This window comes from Lepisma saccharinum, chromosome 9 (genome assembly GCF_977018435.1).
Source record: "Lepisma saccharinum chromosome 9, izLepSacc3.1, whole genome shotgun sequence".
Classification (NCBI taxonomy): domain Eukaryota; kingdom Metazoa; phylum Arthropoda; class Insecta; order Zygentoma; family Lepismatidae; genus Lepisma; species Lepisma saccharinum.
Window position 1 is genome coordinate 73,319,649 of NC_139237.1, and position 12,665 is coordinate 73,332,313.

At 35.4% G+C, this 12,665-nt stretch overlaps 2 protein-coding genes across 3 annotated transcripts in view; both read left to right on the top strand.

The window, feature by feature from the left end:
- Positions 1–8,880, top strand: part of LOC145992140 (synaptosomal-associated protein 25-like) — a 55,561-nt gene extending 46,681 nt beyond the window's left edge. For both annotated transcript variants that reach the window (XM_083128406.1, XM_083128405.1), the window contains one exon: positions 1,088–8,880. In XM_083128406.1, the coding sequence (XP_082984532.1) occupies positions 1,088–1,150 (63 nt within the window). In that variant the 3' untranslated portion in view covers positions 1,151–8,880. The remainder of the gene's footprint in view (positions 1–1,087) is intronic.
- A 3,276-nt stretch (positions 8,881–12,156) lies between these two features.
- The window catches only part of LOC145992141 (multicopper oxidase 3-like), a 104,410-nt gene continuing 103,901 nt past the window's right edge, over positions 12,157–12,665 (top strand). Inside the window, exon 1 of the mRNA XM_083128408.1 lies at positions 12,157–12,345. Coding sequence (XP_082984534.1) covers positions 12,252–12,345 — 94 coding nt within the window. The 5' untranslated portion in view covers positions 12,157–12,251. The remainder of the gene's footprint in view (positions 12,346–12,665) is intronic.

Genomic DNA, 12,665 nt, shown 5'->3' on the forward strand with positions numbered 1-12,665 from the left:
ACAGGGTGGTTGAGCGAAACTCCTTGTCAAGGAGAGCATGGCAACGCCGCACGTCTGTGATTCACTGGAGCTGTTCAGTCGTTCAAGGCCATATGCAGGAGATTTGATGGGCACTGTAGTTACTGTTATCGCCTCAACAGCCTCTATATTCTCCGACGTCGCAACTCGACGTGCTTGGCCTGGGTGAGGAGCATCTGCAACAGATGTCACACCACTTCTGAATCTCCTACTCCACTCATATACCTGTTGCTGTGACTATGGACGTCCACAGAATTTTTTCCAGGGAGGGGCAAGGAAGGTATTTTTTTTCCAGGGGGGCAAACAAGTCACATTTTCTTCCAAAAGAGTGTAATTCCCTAAAAAAGACATTGCTTAAATTTGAATTTATGGTGTTAATGCAATAATTAACACATTATTGTGGCTAAAATGAAATTATATATGTGAAACACATAATTTTTGGTTGACTTCCATTTTCCAGGGGGGGGGGGGGCACGGCCCCCTTGCCCTCCCCTTCTGGACGCCCATGGCTGTGACACACAAGCTTCACGATACTGCATCTTCATTCTACGATGAATATCCATAGGTTTAATACCCTCACTTGTCAAAAATCTGATCACAGAACGCTGTTCTTCCTTGTGCATGTTGTTAGTGGGGTGGCCATCTTGAAACTGCTCCTACAACGAGGACTGGTTACCAACACTCTTCTACCACCTATTGGAGAGAAAGTAAAGTACGAGCAACAGCAGCACCAAATCTCATCACAATAGCATAAAATTAAACATTTTATGACACTTTTAAGATTTTCGTTTGACGACTCCTCGTATTTTGCACACCACTTTGCTTACAAAGGGTATAACCCTCTTGTCTAGCCAAGATTTAAAAAAAAAAAAGAGGAAAAAAAGAAAAACGTATTGTGAACAGAACTGCCTGGAAGGATGTTTTAGTGACCTCACTCTGCCGTAACAAGTAAAACTAGGTAATTTGGTGAGGGGCATGAAAGAAAGAACCTTCGATCTACCCTCCAACTTTAAACAGTACCTTTACTCCTTTACTTAGAACAATTTGATTGATGTGTGTGCCATTCCAGGTTGAACTGAACAAGGAGAGAATATGCAAGGCCAATCAGAAAGCAACCAAGCTGCGAAAATAAAGTTAACTGGGATTAACATCATTGTGAGGATGGTTGTGAAGAATACGATCTTTTCTGAAGGATTTACACTACATCCAGTGACAAGGAAAACTATACATTCTGTAGTCCAAACAATGTACGTAAAGTAGTTTTTGTCCTAATTGAATAAAAGTCAGTATTGTATGAACCAGTAGCAAATTTGCATGTAGTTCTCTGAACACCAAATATGTTAGAATTGAATGAGATGGAAAATGACACAAGTACTGTATTAGTTCACAAATGTTCAAGACATATGTTAATAATTTACCGGTACATGTAAATTTGTGTAAATAATTCAAAAGTATTATCATACACATAAACTTTGTTATTTAAGAACAACAAAATATATATATAACACATCATTTTACAAATTAAATTGACCTCGGATGTTATCAGTGGAAATTAGACCTTCTCCTGATATCTGCAAATTATTGAAAATCAAACATCTCATTCCAAGAAAAGCATTCTAGAAAAGAACATGACCAATTAAAATTATTGTGCATTTCAGCATGTAATGAGTCTCTTGTAAATACTGCATATGTGCTCATAGAGTTACATCAATTTGCACAAGCATTCTCAAGCTCAATAGTACATACATGAATGTACATTCTGGGATTTCCCTAAATTCAATTGTTGCAATGCCATCTGTTGAAGAGAGACCAGCAAAATTTCAGGAAGTCTGTGAACATGTTTATATAATTATTGTGCATATTGTATGTGCCATGTTAGTCCTTAAAGGATAGTTGTTTAGTTCCTATGTTAATCAACTGATAACATCTATATAGCTTGTATATGTTGTAATAGTATACTTATTGTAAGAAATGCTGTAAAAAAATTGATTGTACATTTTTTATGGAAATGTGACGTGTTGTTTTCTCGGGACCACAAAGGTTAAATATTTATGAAGTCAAAATTAAAACTGGAAGCTCTCACTTCAGACTATAGTTGCTACTGGAAAAAAGTATTATTTTTATAGTAATGGTTTAAAATCAAGCCAGTTATGCTACATTTTATAAGTGTTAATTTAAATTATGAAATCCACCGAGCAAGGTTGTGAAGTCTTCTATTAAGTTTTCCTCTAAAAACAGAGTTATATTTTCATTATAGTTGAAATTATATTTTGTTAGTTTTGGGAAACCATGTTTGCAACTTAATTTATTTTCAATTCTCTTCCAACTGTATTGCAAACAATACTAGATTTTTCTAAAAAAATTAGTAAACTAAATGGGTATTTGAACACTAAAGTAGTGTTACTAAAATATAAACTTTTCGTATTGTTAGTAGTCTATTTATTATATCAGAGCTTGCAATTAATAATTATTGATGTGTCGTACTGTAAATTTATGCAATTTATTTTTGGATTTCATTAATTTGTAGATATCATATGTAGCTATTTATTTATCTATTTTCACTTCACCTATTAGAGTGCAATTGCTTGAAATCATTTGGTGTGTGTGTGAGTTTAGTTTGTTCATGCACACTCATGTTGTGTGTGTCTATTCTGAGCTTTACTTATTCAAGTATATTCATATATAAATACCCATGCCAAGCAAAATCTGCCAAAGCCAGGCTCTTCAGTTTGCAGCTTTCAATGTTATTGTTCTATTGGATAATTCAGTTATAGTGTTGAACGCTACTTCCAGATGGTGAATATTTTTCGTGATTATTACAGTAAGTACTTGTACATTTTTTTAAAAAAGAAATTACATAATTAAAGCTAAATTTGTATACACACGTTACATATACTCTAAATTTTCAACGATATTTTTCTTTTTATGAAATTACCTTACTAATTATATACAAATATCAGACTATACTGTTGAAGGAAATTCAGTTTCATTAATCTTTTGTATCTTTTTAATCTATTGTTATCTACCATTAGTTCTGGCAAGGCTCCACATACTCCTTGATGAGGGTTAAGTTAAAGTGGCCCCTGAAATTACTTGCTTCTTCTGCGAGTGCAACGAAAAAAATTAATACAAAACAACGTTGACCTTGCAATCAAACAAGTTTCCATTAATCACGAAACGAAGTCTTTGACCAATAAATAATTAACAGAATACTAACATTATTTTGCAAAAAAATCGATATGTAGTAACTAAATTACCTTCTTCATTTATGCAGGGAGGGGGATGGGGCGAAAATTGGTATTGCCACCGCTACTGCCAATTCATTTTAAAATAAAATTTATTTATTATTTGAGTAATTTCCAGAATATATGTCGTTAGCAAAAATGCCACTACATGAACAGTTAATTGCTTCTTCTTGTTACATTTTAATGCAAGTTCAAATCTTCCAGCCATCAAATATAATGTAAACATATGATAATCATGTCATATTAGCACATTCAGACAGAAGCTTTATACGATAAAAAGAAAGGTACGATGCTTGGCAATAATGTAGACAATCTTCATGCAATGTGTCAATTGCTTTTTCATAAGCACTTATAAGACATATTTAGTTTTCTACTCACTGTTCATGATATTAATAAGTAGTAGCTAGTTGCAAGCTACCAAACTTATACACACCAATGCACTTTCAATTATCATAAATAATATATAACTGTACCATCATGTATTATAGTATAAAACTGCAAAGCAGCAATATAATATTAAGAATGTTTAACAAAGTAGTCACTGAGGGAAATATTGACCTTCTCCTTTGACTTCCATCTGTGCTTTTGCCCAATTTTCTGTACTCACGTTTTCTACTTACAATCATAATTTTTCAATTATGATGTGATACTGATTTAACAAAACAGAACACCAAAATTTTGGGTCCACAGTCTCTATAATGAATTCAGTAATTACTTGGTTCAAGAAATGTGCTACTGAAAGTCGTCTTTAGCTGCTTTCACTATGCCTAGGTTAGTACGATGTGGAAGGAGAAATTACATAGTCTGTTACAATATTATCATAGAATCATGATACCTTCAGTCAGTATGAAACCCTGCATACACAGTGAAACCTTGATTTTGCATTTTTGAGGGGACCAAACTGGAAAACTTAAAATGCAGGAAAATGTAAAATCCAGGAAATTATAATCAGGATTCCACTGTATTGATGTATAAACACAGACCCCACTTTCACACTGAAGTGACATGTATGACTTGACAATGAACCAATCAGTTACGACCTCTTGCACCATAGCAGTGTGTCACTCTGCATAAGCCTAATTTGATTGGTCCATTTTAAAGTGAACTTAGGTGTGAAATCTCCCTTAAGACATACCAAGACCAAAAGCCAATCCCGGCAAAGACATTTTTGAAAATGTGCCTCATTTTGAAGAACTATAATATTCTAAAGTATGAGCTATGGCCATATGTAAGGGAATGTTTAACAAATTATCCTCCATTAGTCTGCTTTAATTATATAGTGAACTAAATAAGAGACCGTGTTTGAAACTGGTTTCTGAAAGTTTTATTTATTATGTAATGGATACTTTATTAAATTTCATTACAATGATTTTTAATTACATCATATCATGATTTCATTATATGTACAGCGATTGTCACAGCTTTTGTTTCCTTATAAATACCAACTATACAATAAAATGAGAACCACGGTGGGCTAGTCAGCAAGGCATCGGACAGCCATGTGGGAGACTCATGTTCAAATCCCAGGTTGGGTGATTTCAGAAAGGAATTTTTCCAGTCCTTCATGGAGTGACTGCGCTTCAAGCAGATTCTAAGAAAAGGGTACCTGGGGAAAATCTAGGAGTTAAAGGCAGTCAGAGAATGGTGCTCTACACAAATGTCCAAGATTGTGAATATATAGAGCCCTACCTCCACATTCTCTCATATGCCTTTAGAGCAAGCTGCAATGGGGAACAACCAACAATAGACAAACAGTGAAAATTTGTAGACATAATGTGAATAATTTAAAGATAAAACTCTCAACTCTTAATGCAAACCTAAATGTGTAAAAAGAAATATTTTATTGCATAATTGAATAATAATAAATTCTAATTTTCTTTAACACTGATATCTGAAACTTCATTTGTTATCAATATATATATACACGGCCATATTATCAGTAATAATTAGATTTCTTTAAAATCCCTGTAAGGTAATTCAGAAGAATACATTCATTGTTTTCTAATTACTTGTAAGAGTTTTATGGCACTGTAATCCCATATTCTATTACAAGCAATGATTGCATTCTAAATGAGAATTCTCTTCAGTTATCTAGAAGAAATTCTAGAAACAGATCTAATTGTTCTTAATTTAGAATATAAGCAAGATTCTTTGAAATGAGACAATTTCAATAAAGCCATTGTTGAGATAGACTCAAGGTCCAGCTAATGAAAATCATTAGCACAATTCAATACTGGTAGCAATATTGCATCATTAGGCTTCATGTATCATGCCACCTCATCGTTAATAACTAATTAAATTAGCACCTTTGTCTGTGCTTGACTGTTGTAAATTGCCAATATTTTGCCTACATTTTCATGTGGTACATATTTCAACTTGCGTAGAGAATGACTTTTTAAAGAAATATCTGAAATATGAAACTGTAAAAATCTAGTGGGTCTTTTGCAAATTTCAAAAGAAGAGAAAGAGAATATAATTCCATTTGGTAATGACTACATTTTAATATTTTCAAAGAACATATTTTTTTTTTGTAATGAGCTTGTATGTTTTATTATTTTGTAGCTTACTATATTGTATTCCAATATCACATTTTTTAAAATTACTATATTGTATTCCAATATCACATTTTTTAAAAAATTTGACCACAAATATTTACAATTATTAGTAAAATACAAGGCGTATTCAGAAAGTAAGTACTGAAAGGGTGTAAAAAATAAAGTAAAATAGTTTTGTATCTTTTTTTATTTGCATTGCATTCTACACACCTTAAACTACTTTTCTACGTAGTTTCCATCATTGTTCAAACATTTATCGTAGCGTGGCACTAGTTTTTGTATCCCATCATCATAGAATGTTCCCGCCTGTGATGAAAGCCATACATGCACTGTTGCTTCGACGTCGTCGTCATCGTCGAAACGCTGACCAGCAAGAAACTTCTTCTTCCAGAGATGGTAGTCGCTTGGTGCCAAGTCAGAGCTGTTGGCGGATGAACAAATTGTTCCCAGCCGAATGACGTGATGACATTTTGAGTTTGTTGGACCGTATGCGGACAAGGATTGTCGTGAAGCAACACAATGCCTTCGCTAAGCATTGTGCGTCTTTTGTTTTGAATTGCACGATGCAGCCAGATTAATGTGTCACAGCAGGCATCTTTGTTGGTGGTGTGTCCTCTAGGCAAGAATTCAACCATTCTTGCATTGAGAAAACAAATCACAGACCGGACTTCACAGTCGGCGGGCCGATTGATTTTCTTGAACATTTCAAACCTTCAGGAAACTATGAAGAAAAAGCATGACCTGCTCCCACGTGTGCCTGTGGCTAACTAACGGATGAATGACATCAGCAAGAATTCACACGGTCGTGACTGCATCGCTACACCGGCAATATTTGCAAACGGTACTTACTTTACGAATATGCCTTGTATTTTGGGTTCAGTAATTATTAATTTAATACTGAGTGTATGAGTATATGATAGTGTTGTATGGCTATCATTTTATTTTGTTTACCCTGTTTGGATAAATACGAGTAGTATAATCATCTTAATTTTTATTAAATTTGTGTTCGTTCAAGGAAAAGAGAGAACTTTCATTGGGTGACACTTGGTCAGTGCATTGAGTCAATTGCTGCCGGTTTTCTGGGTTTTGAGACTACAGCTACTTCTTTTCAAGTAGCTCCCCAATTGTCTCACGATGCTCGGTTAACAGAAATTTTGGGGGCTTCCACTGGGTATCAAACTTGAGGCCAAAGCATACCAAAACAATTTGGCAATGCAGGAGCCTGGAAAATAATAATAATAAATAATAACCCATGGTGCAACAGCCCATTGAGAGGCCGGGCCTACCTACTTAATGCCAGCCTCACTCCCACCTGATTCTACTCACTCACTCACTCACCCAAGGTGGGAGATTATCCAACCATATTAGAGGGTGACTTGCGTGGTCAGCATGACGAATCCCCAGCTGTTGTGGGTTTCAATGATCGGGTTATGCTACTCATTCATAGCTCACAATTTCCCCACAATGGTGGGTGGCCAACAGACTCATACACTGGCCGAAATCTCTGGATAAAAGTTGTTAGCTTCCCCCAGGAAAAAAATTGATGCCTTAGACCACATGGCCACAGTATGGGACAGTTTGGAAAATACACTATTTTAAAGTATAACATAAAATTCTTCCCTGTGCAGTAGCTCCAACTTCTATGGGGCTCGAACTCACCCAATAATTTGCCTGTTATTATATTTTATTTTACAAAATAGATTTCCTTCACTTAAGAAACAAAATATTCCACAATTATACACCAAAAGAATTAATTACTGACCAAGTGTTATCAAAATATTTCATAATTTGTTAGATCTCCAATACGATATTTTTCAGTGTCCTTCATTATTTACCCTATCCACAGTCGCATCATTACTAGGGGAGTAAAGGAGAATAAGAGCTTATAACCAGGATGAGGGAACAAAAACTTTCAAAATAGGCAGGCAAAAAAGCACTGTAAAATACAAAATAGATACTAAAATTGGTAAACATGAACACATTTTTATAGTTTCCCCAGAGTAGCCACTGAAAAAGTTATCTGCAAAATAGGCACTCATGACAAAAATAGGCAAAAAACAGTCGCTAAAATTCATGTATTCCTCTCAGAAGTGGCCTGAAATGGTTTTTAAACATCAAAGCCTACATTTTCTGACCAAGGAACAAAAAAGGCATTTTAGGGAAAATCCTCAACCTACTTGACATATTCTTCTTTGTAGCTAATCAGTGGTGATTTATTCATTCTAGTTTTTGGACTTTTAACCACTTCGAAACGTAGGTAAATCTCTTTTAAAAAATAACAGTGGTTAAAAGTCCAAAAACTAGAATACTTGACATATTATTGCATAAAATTATAAGACAAGTCTCAGCCGACCCAATTTTTAAAAAGTTGACCACCACTAAAACCATCCCTGGAAAAGGACCTTGGTTTCTCTAAGTATGACACTAAGTGAGAAAGTTCTTAAGTGTAGTCATAGTCTGCTGGAACATGTTCACTCCTCTCTATACCTTGCCACTATCTGCTTCTAATTTAGTCATTACATGAAATAACATGCATGATCCAAATATTCAACAAATATATCACTTTCTCCACACCCTAACACACCCTGAAATTTTTCACAAGGCCCAATTTATGATTATTTTGGCTCTAAATTTACCCTTTCAATCCTAAATACAAACTTACACCCACGTACTATACCCAAGAGTTTTGGTACATGAAATTTCAGTCATTTTATTTTCTAAGTAAGCCACAGACAGAAATACATAAGAGTCCCAGTTAAGTAAAACACAATTTACTGTATGCTTATGTAGACACTTCTATAATTTGTACACCAAATGTATTTTTTTCATGTAGAAAGTAAGAGAGAAGCAGTACGAAAAGGCATGTAGGCCTAAATGTTTAATATAAAGTATTATGTTTCATAACGAATAGTATTATTTATTCAGAAACACAACATGTTCAGATATTGTGCCATTATTAAGATATGGACATTATATGTAAAATGTAAAGAACTTTTGTATGTTAGTGTCTGATATATATATTTTTGTGTACAAATGCATTTTACATGCATTTACATGTAGATTTTCAGAATGTAAAAACAGAAGCATTAAAATAACTAGTTTTTTACAAAAAATAAATGCAGATTTATTTATAGATGTATGACTCCATAGAGTTTGTGTTGTGTATGACAACACTCAGTGACGTGTGGTGATGTCGACACTTGGGGTAGGTGGGGTGCCCAAGGGAGTTTGGTGTGGGTCATAATCCCCTCCCCCCTTTAAGCCCCAGTATTCCTAAAAATAGAATGTCAATGAAAGGAAAAGATTACAAAATGAGGAAGGACTACTGAAAAAAAGTACATGTTAATCCCACACCCTTTCAAAAATCCAAAACATGTTGATTTGACAATAAGTCAGAGATCGCGGGTTCGAACCCCAACCTGGGCATGGGTGTTATTTGTGTTTGTCCCTTCATCAATTTTATCCTATCATCTTCACGATTTGTCAAAAGTGGAGGGAAAGCGAAGTAAAACAAACCAAATCAAACAATCAATCAATGATTTGATTTGATTTATGCTACTTAGCGTCGCTAACACATTTGATTAATCGCAAAGATGATACAATACAATTAATGAAGAGACAAACACAAATAGCACCCATTCTGAGGTCTGGGTTCGAACCCGGAACTCCTGATGTCATAAAAGCTAATCGGGACTGGACATACAGTTTAAAGTGGGATCCAAACCACTTGTGCCTCTACCGGGTATCGAACACGGGACCCCTTGATTACAAAGCGTCAACAAAGATGAGTGGAATGCTCTAACTATTCTGATACGTGGGTATTGGTAAAGCAAACTGCATTTTTCCTCAGAGGTAAATTTCAATTGGATTTTTGAAACACCATATTTATATGCGATTCACGTTATTTTCACTAAAATTGCATTGATTGTTTCCCCTAATTTCTCCATCCCACGATCTCGTTACTGAAGGATCCGGGCTCGAGCCCTGGCCTGTGCATGAATGTTCCTTTGTAACCATACTCTTCACCCGTTTAATTTAATCAACGTTCATCGTCATGGCAGAAGTTAGGTAAGTGATGGAAGATCAACGCTAAAGAAAGGAAAAAGAAAATACAAATAATTTCCTCCCAGTTCATCTGCAGGGCACTGTGAAATCAGGAGTCTAGAGTTATGTGCTTATGATTGTCCCTTGTGACTTCCATAAGTTCATTAGCTACTTATCGCGATTAAATCTATACAGCTAGTAAAGGTGATGGAAGGTGGCAAAAATTAAATATATTAGAGGGGATAAACAGGTAGCAAAACACACTTTTTTGTAGTTTCTTCAACCATATTCATTTGGCTTTTTGAGTTCTGAGATACATTTTTCATTCCAAATTATTTCATTATTCCCTGCAGAGTACAACACATAGGAACAAGAATCTGCGCTTGTCACGGGTTCGAATCCCAGCCTGAATTGTTCTTTGTGAGGTCCCTTCATCAATTTCATCATATCATCACTCATCCTCATTTTCGCGATAACCAAAATTGGCAGAAAAGCGAAGTAAAATAAACCAAACCAACAACAACAATTAGAACGTGCGTCCTCTTGCCAAAATTAATGCATCCGTATTTATGACTGTTTAGCTTACCCAGTTTTTTTTTATTGGAGTCCAAAATATTATTATATTTAAATAAAACAATACTAAAACGAGAGCGAGAGAGAGCGTGAGCAATATTTGTTATTTAATTATTATGTTCCATATAAGAAAAAGAAGAGACCATACAATTTTTGTCTGCACATAATACAAAATAATAGAACTACATCCATATTATACATACATATATATTGTACAGTGGGATCCATTAGTATTACCGTGAAAATTGTTCATCACCATGTTCGTGCACTTTATTTGACCCAATAAGAGCTTCAAGAATTAAAAGAAAACTCAAAACAAGCTGTTGACAACTTCTGCACCAGCATACATAAAAATCCATCGCTTAAAAACACACAGGATGTAAGAGAAAAATTAATGAAAATAGTCATGGACAATTTGCAAGGTAATACTGATGGATCCCACTGCACAACGTGTAAATGGTTGTGGTGTAAATACAGAGAACATAATTACTGCAGAAAATTTTCCCCTAAGTTGTTTAGAGAATTTACAAAGAAATCAAAGAGAAACCAATCCCTTATCTCTCCTATAGGAGGATAGACTGGAAGACCTGAAAGCACGGGCTTTCAACCATTGGAGCAGGGGCGAGGGGGCAAGGGAGTTAGAGGCAGAAATCTTCCCTTTCCCTTCGGGCGGCTGTCTATACCTGAAATTGGTCAGGCGGAGGAAAAGCCAGCTAGAGTATCCAGGCTTGCCCGCTGATGACATCGAGGGACGAGAAGAGCGTGGAAAAAGTGTTGAACTGTGACTTCAAGACAATAAATATTGTGATTTGAAAATAATTAGAGACGTGAGATTGATTGATCTATCTCTGCTAGACTAGCTACTCCTCAGTGCACGTCACTGGCAACACTGCAGTGCTAGGAGTTTATCCTTTAATGTTCAATTGGAGTGGTGCGCTCGTGAATTAGCATGGTATTTTCCAGATTTGAATGAAGACAATGTTATTTGTTGGCTGAAGAACCATAAGTGTTAAGTGGGGGGGAAAAAACTAATATTTCCGACATAGTATTTTGAGTTTAACAGAGAAGCAAAGGAAATTGAGATGGCTCGAAACATTTGTGCTATGTACGGGAAGAATGTCATTGCAATGGGGAAAGCAGGGCAATAAAATGGTTTTGTCATTTTAAAGAGGGCAATTTTGACTTCAGTAGAATTTATCTGCTGTAAACAGTAGAAATTTCCAGCAAGGGGCGTCATTTAAAAAATGTGGTTTTTTTAAAGAAAATAAAAATACTAATTAACTCTCAGGAGAAAATGTTTTTGTATCAGGTGACCACAATGTCATAGAGAATGAAAAAGCACTACATTTTCATGCTGCACCCTGTATATTTACATTTTGTCTGTTTCTTAGTTTTGACTGAGGAACCCAGTGTTTGAGGTTCCTCATACACTTTAGTGTCATTATCCAATATTGTTTTTTAACTGTCTTCAGAAAACAAAAACAAACATAGATAGAGTAGAGAAGAATAATCTGCGCTACAATCTTCAGAAGCGTAAGTGGAAAATGGACAAGTAGGACGTTGTGACAAACCATTTAGCCTTGTTTCGTTTAAACGTACGTACCTGCCCTCTTTCTAAAGTTACGAGAGTCGTAAGGAAGCGCCACAGCGGCAACCAGGTGAACTAGCAGAAAACAAACCGAGGCCTATCATTTGTACGTATCGCACTTCGTAATGTTAACGTAATCTCTCAAATCTACTCCAGTGCCTTATGTGAGCAATTGATGTTTATTATTGCTTCATTTCTTACCAGGAAAACAACAGTGCGGATTTCAGTATGTGGTCTGTGTATTTTTTGCTCCTGCGGACAGCGATTTTTACCTGTTTATTGTCAGTTGTGACTACGATAATTTATCTCACACCGGCACCAGGTAAGTCGTGGAAATTAGTTTGTGCATATGACTTTTGCGGTTTGCAGAAAAATCGGGGAAGCTTCCTTGTCAAATGAAGGAAAGCAGGTAGCATGGTCAGCTGTCCTGAAAAACCTTACTAATTTACTGTCACTGCGCGACTTGATATTTACAGTTAAAAATTGCACCTGGAGTTTTGTGAATGGGGTGGAAATGTAATGACATTCAGTAGCGTACGCAGAATTTCATCAAGGGGGGTGTTATTTCTAAAACTTTTTCCAAATTCACATACCATTGTTTTATTATACTTTAATTAAATAATAATCACAATTAATTAATAA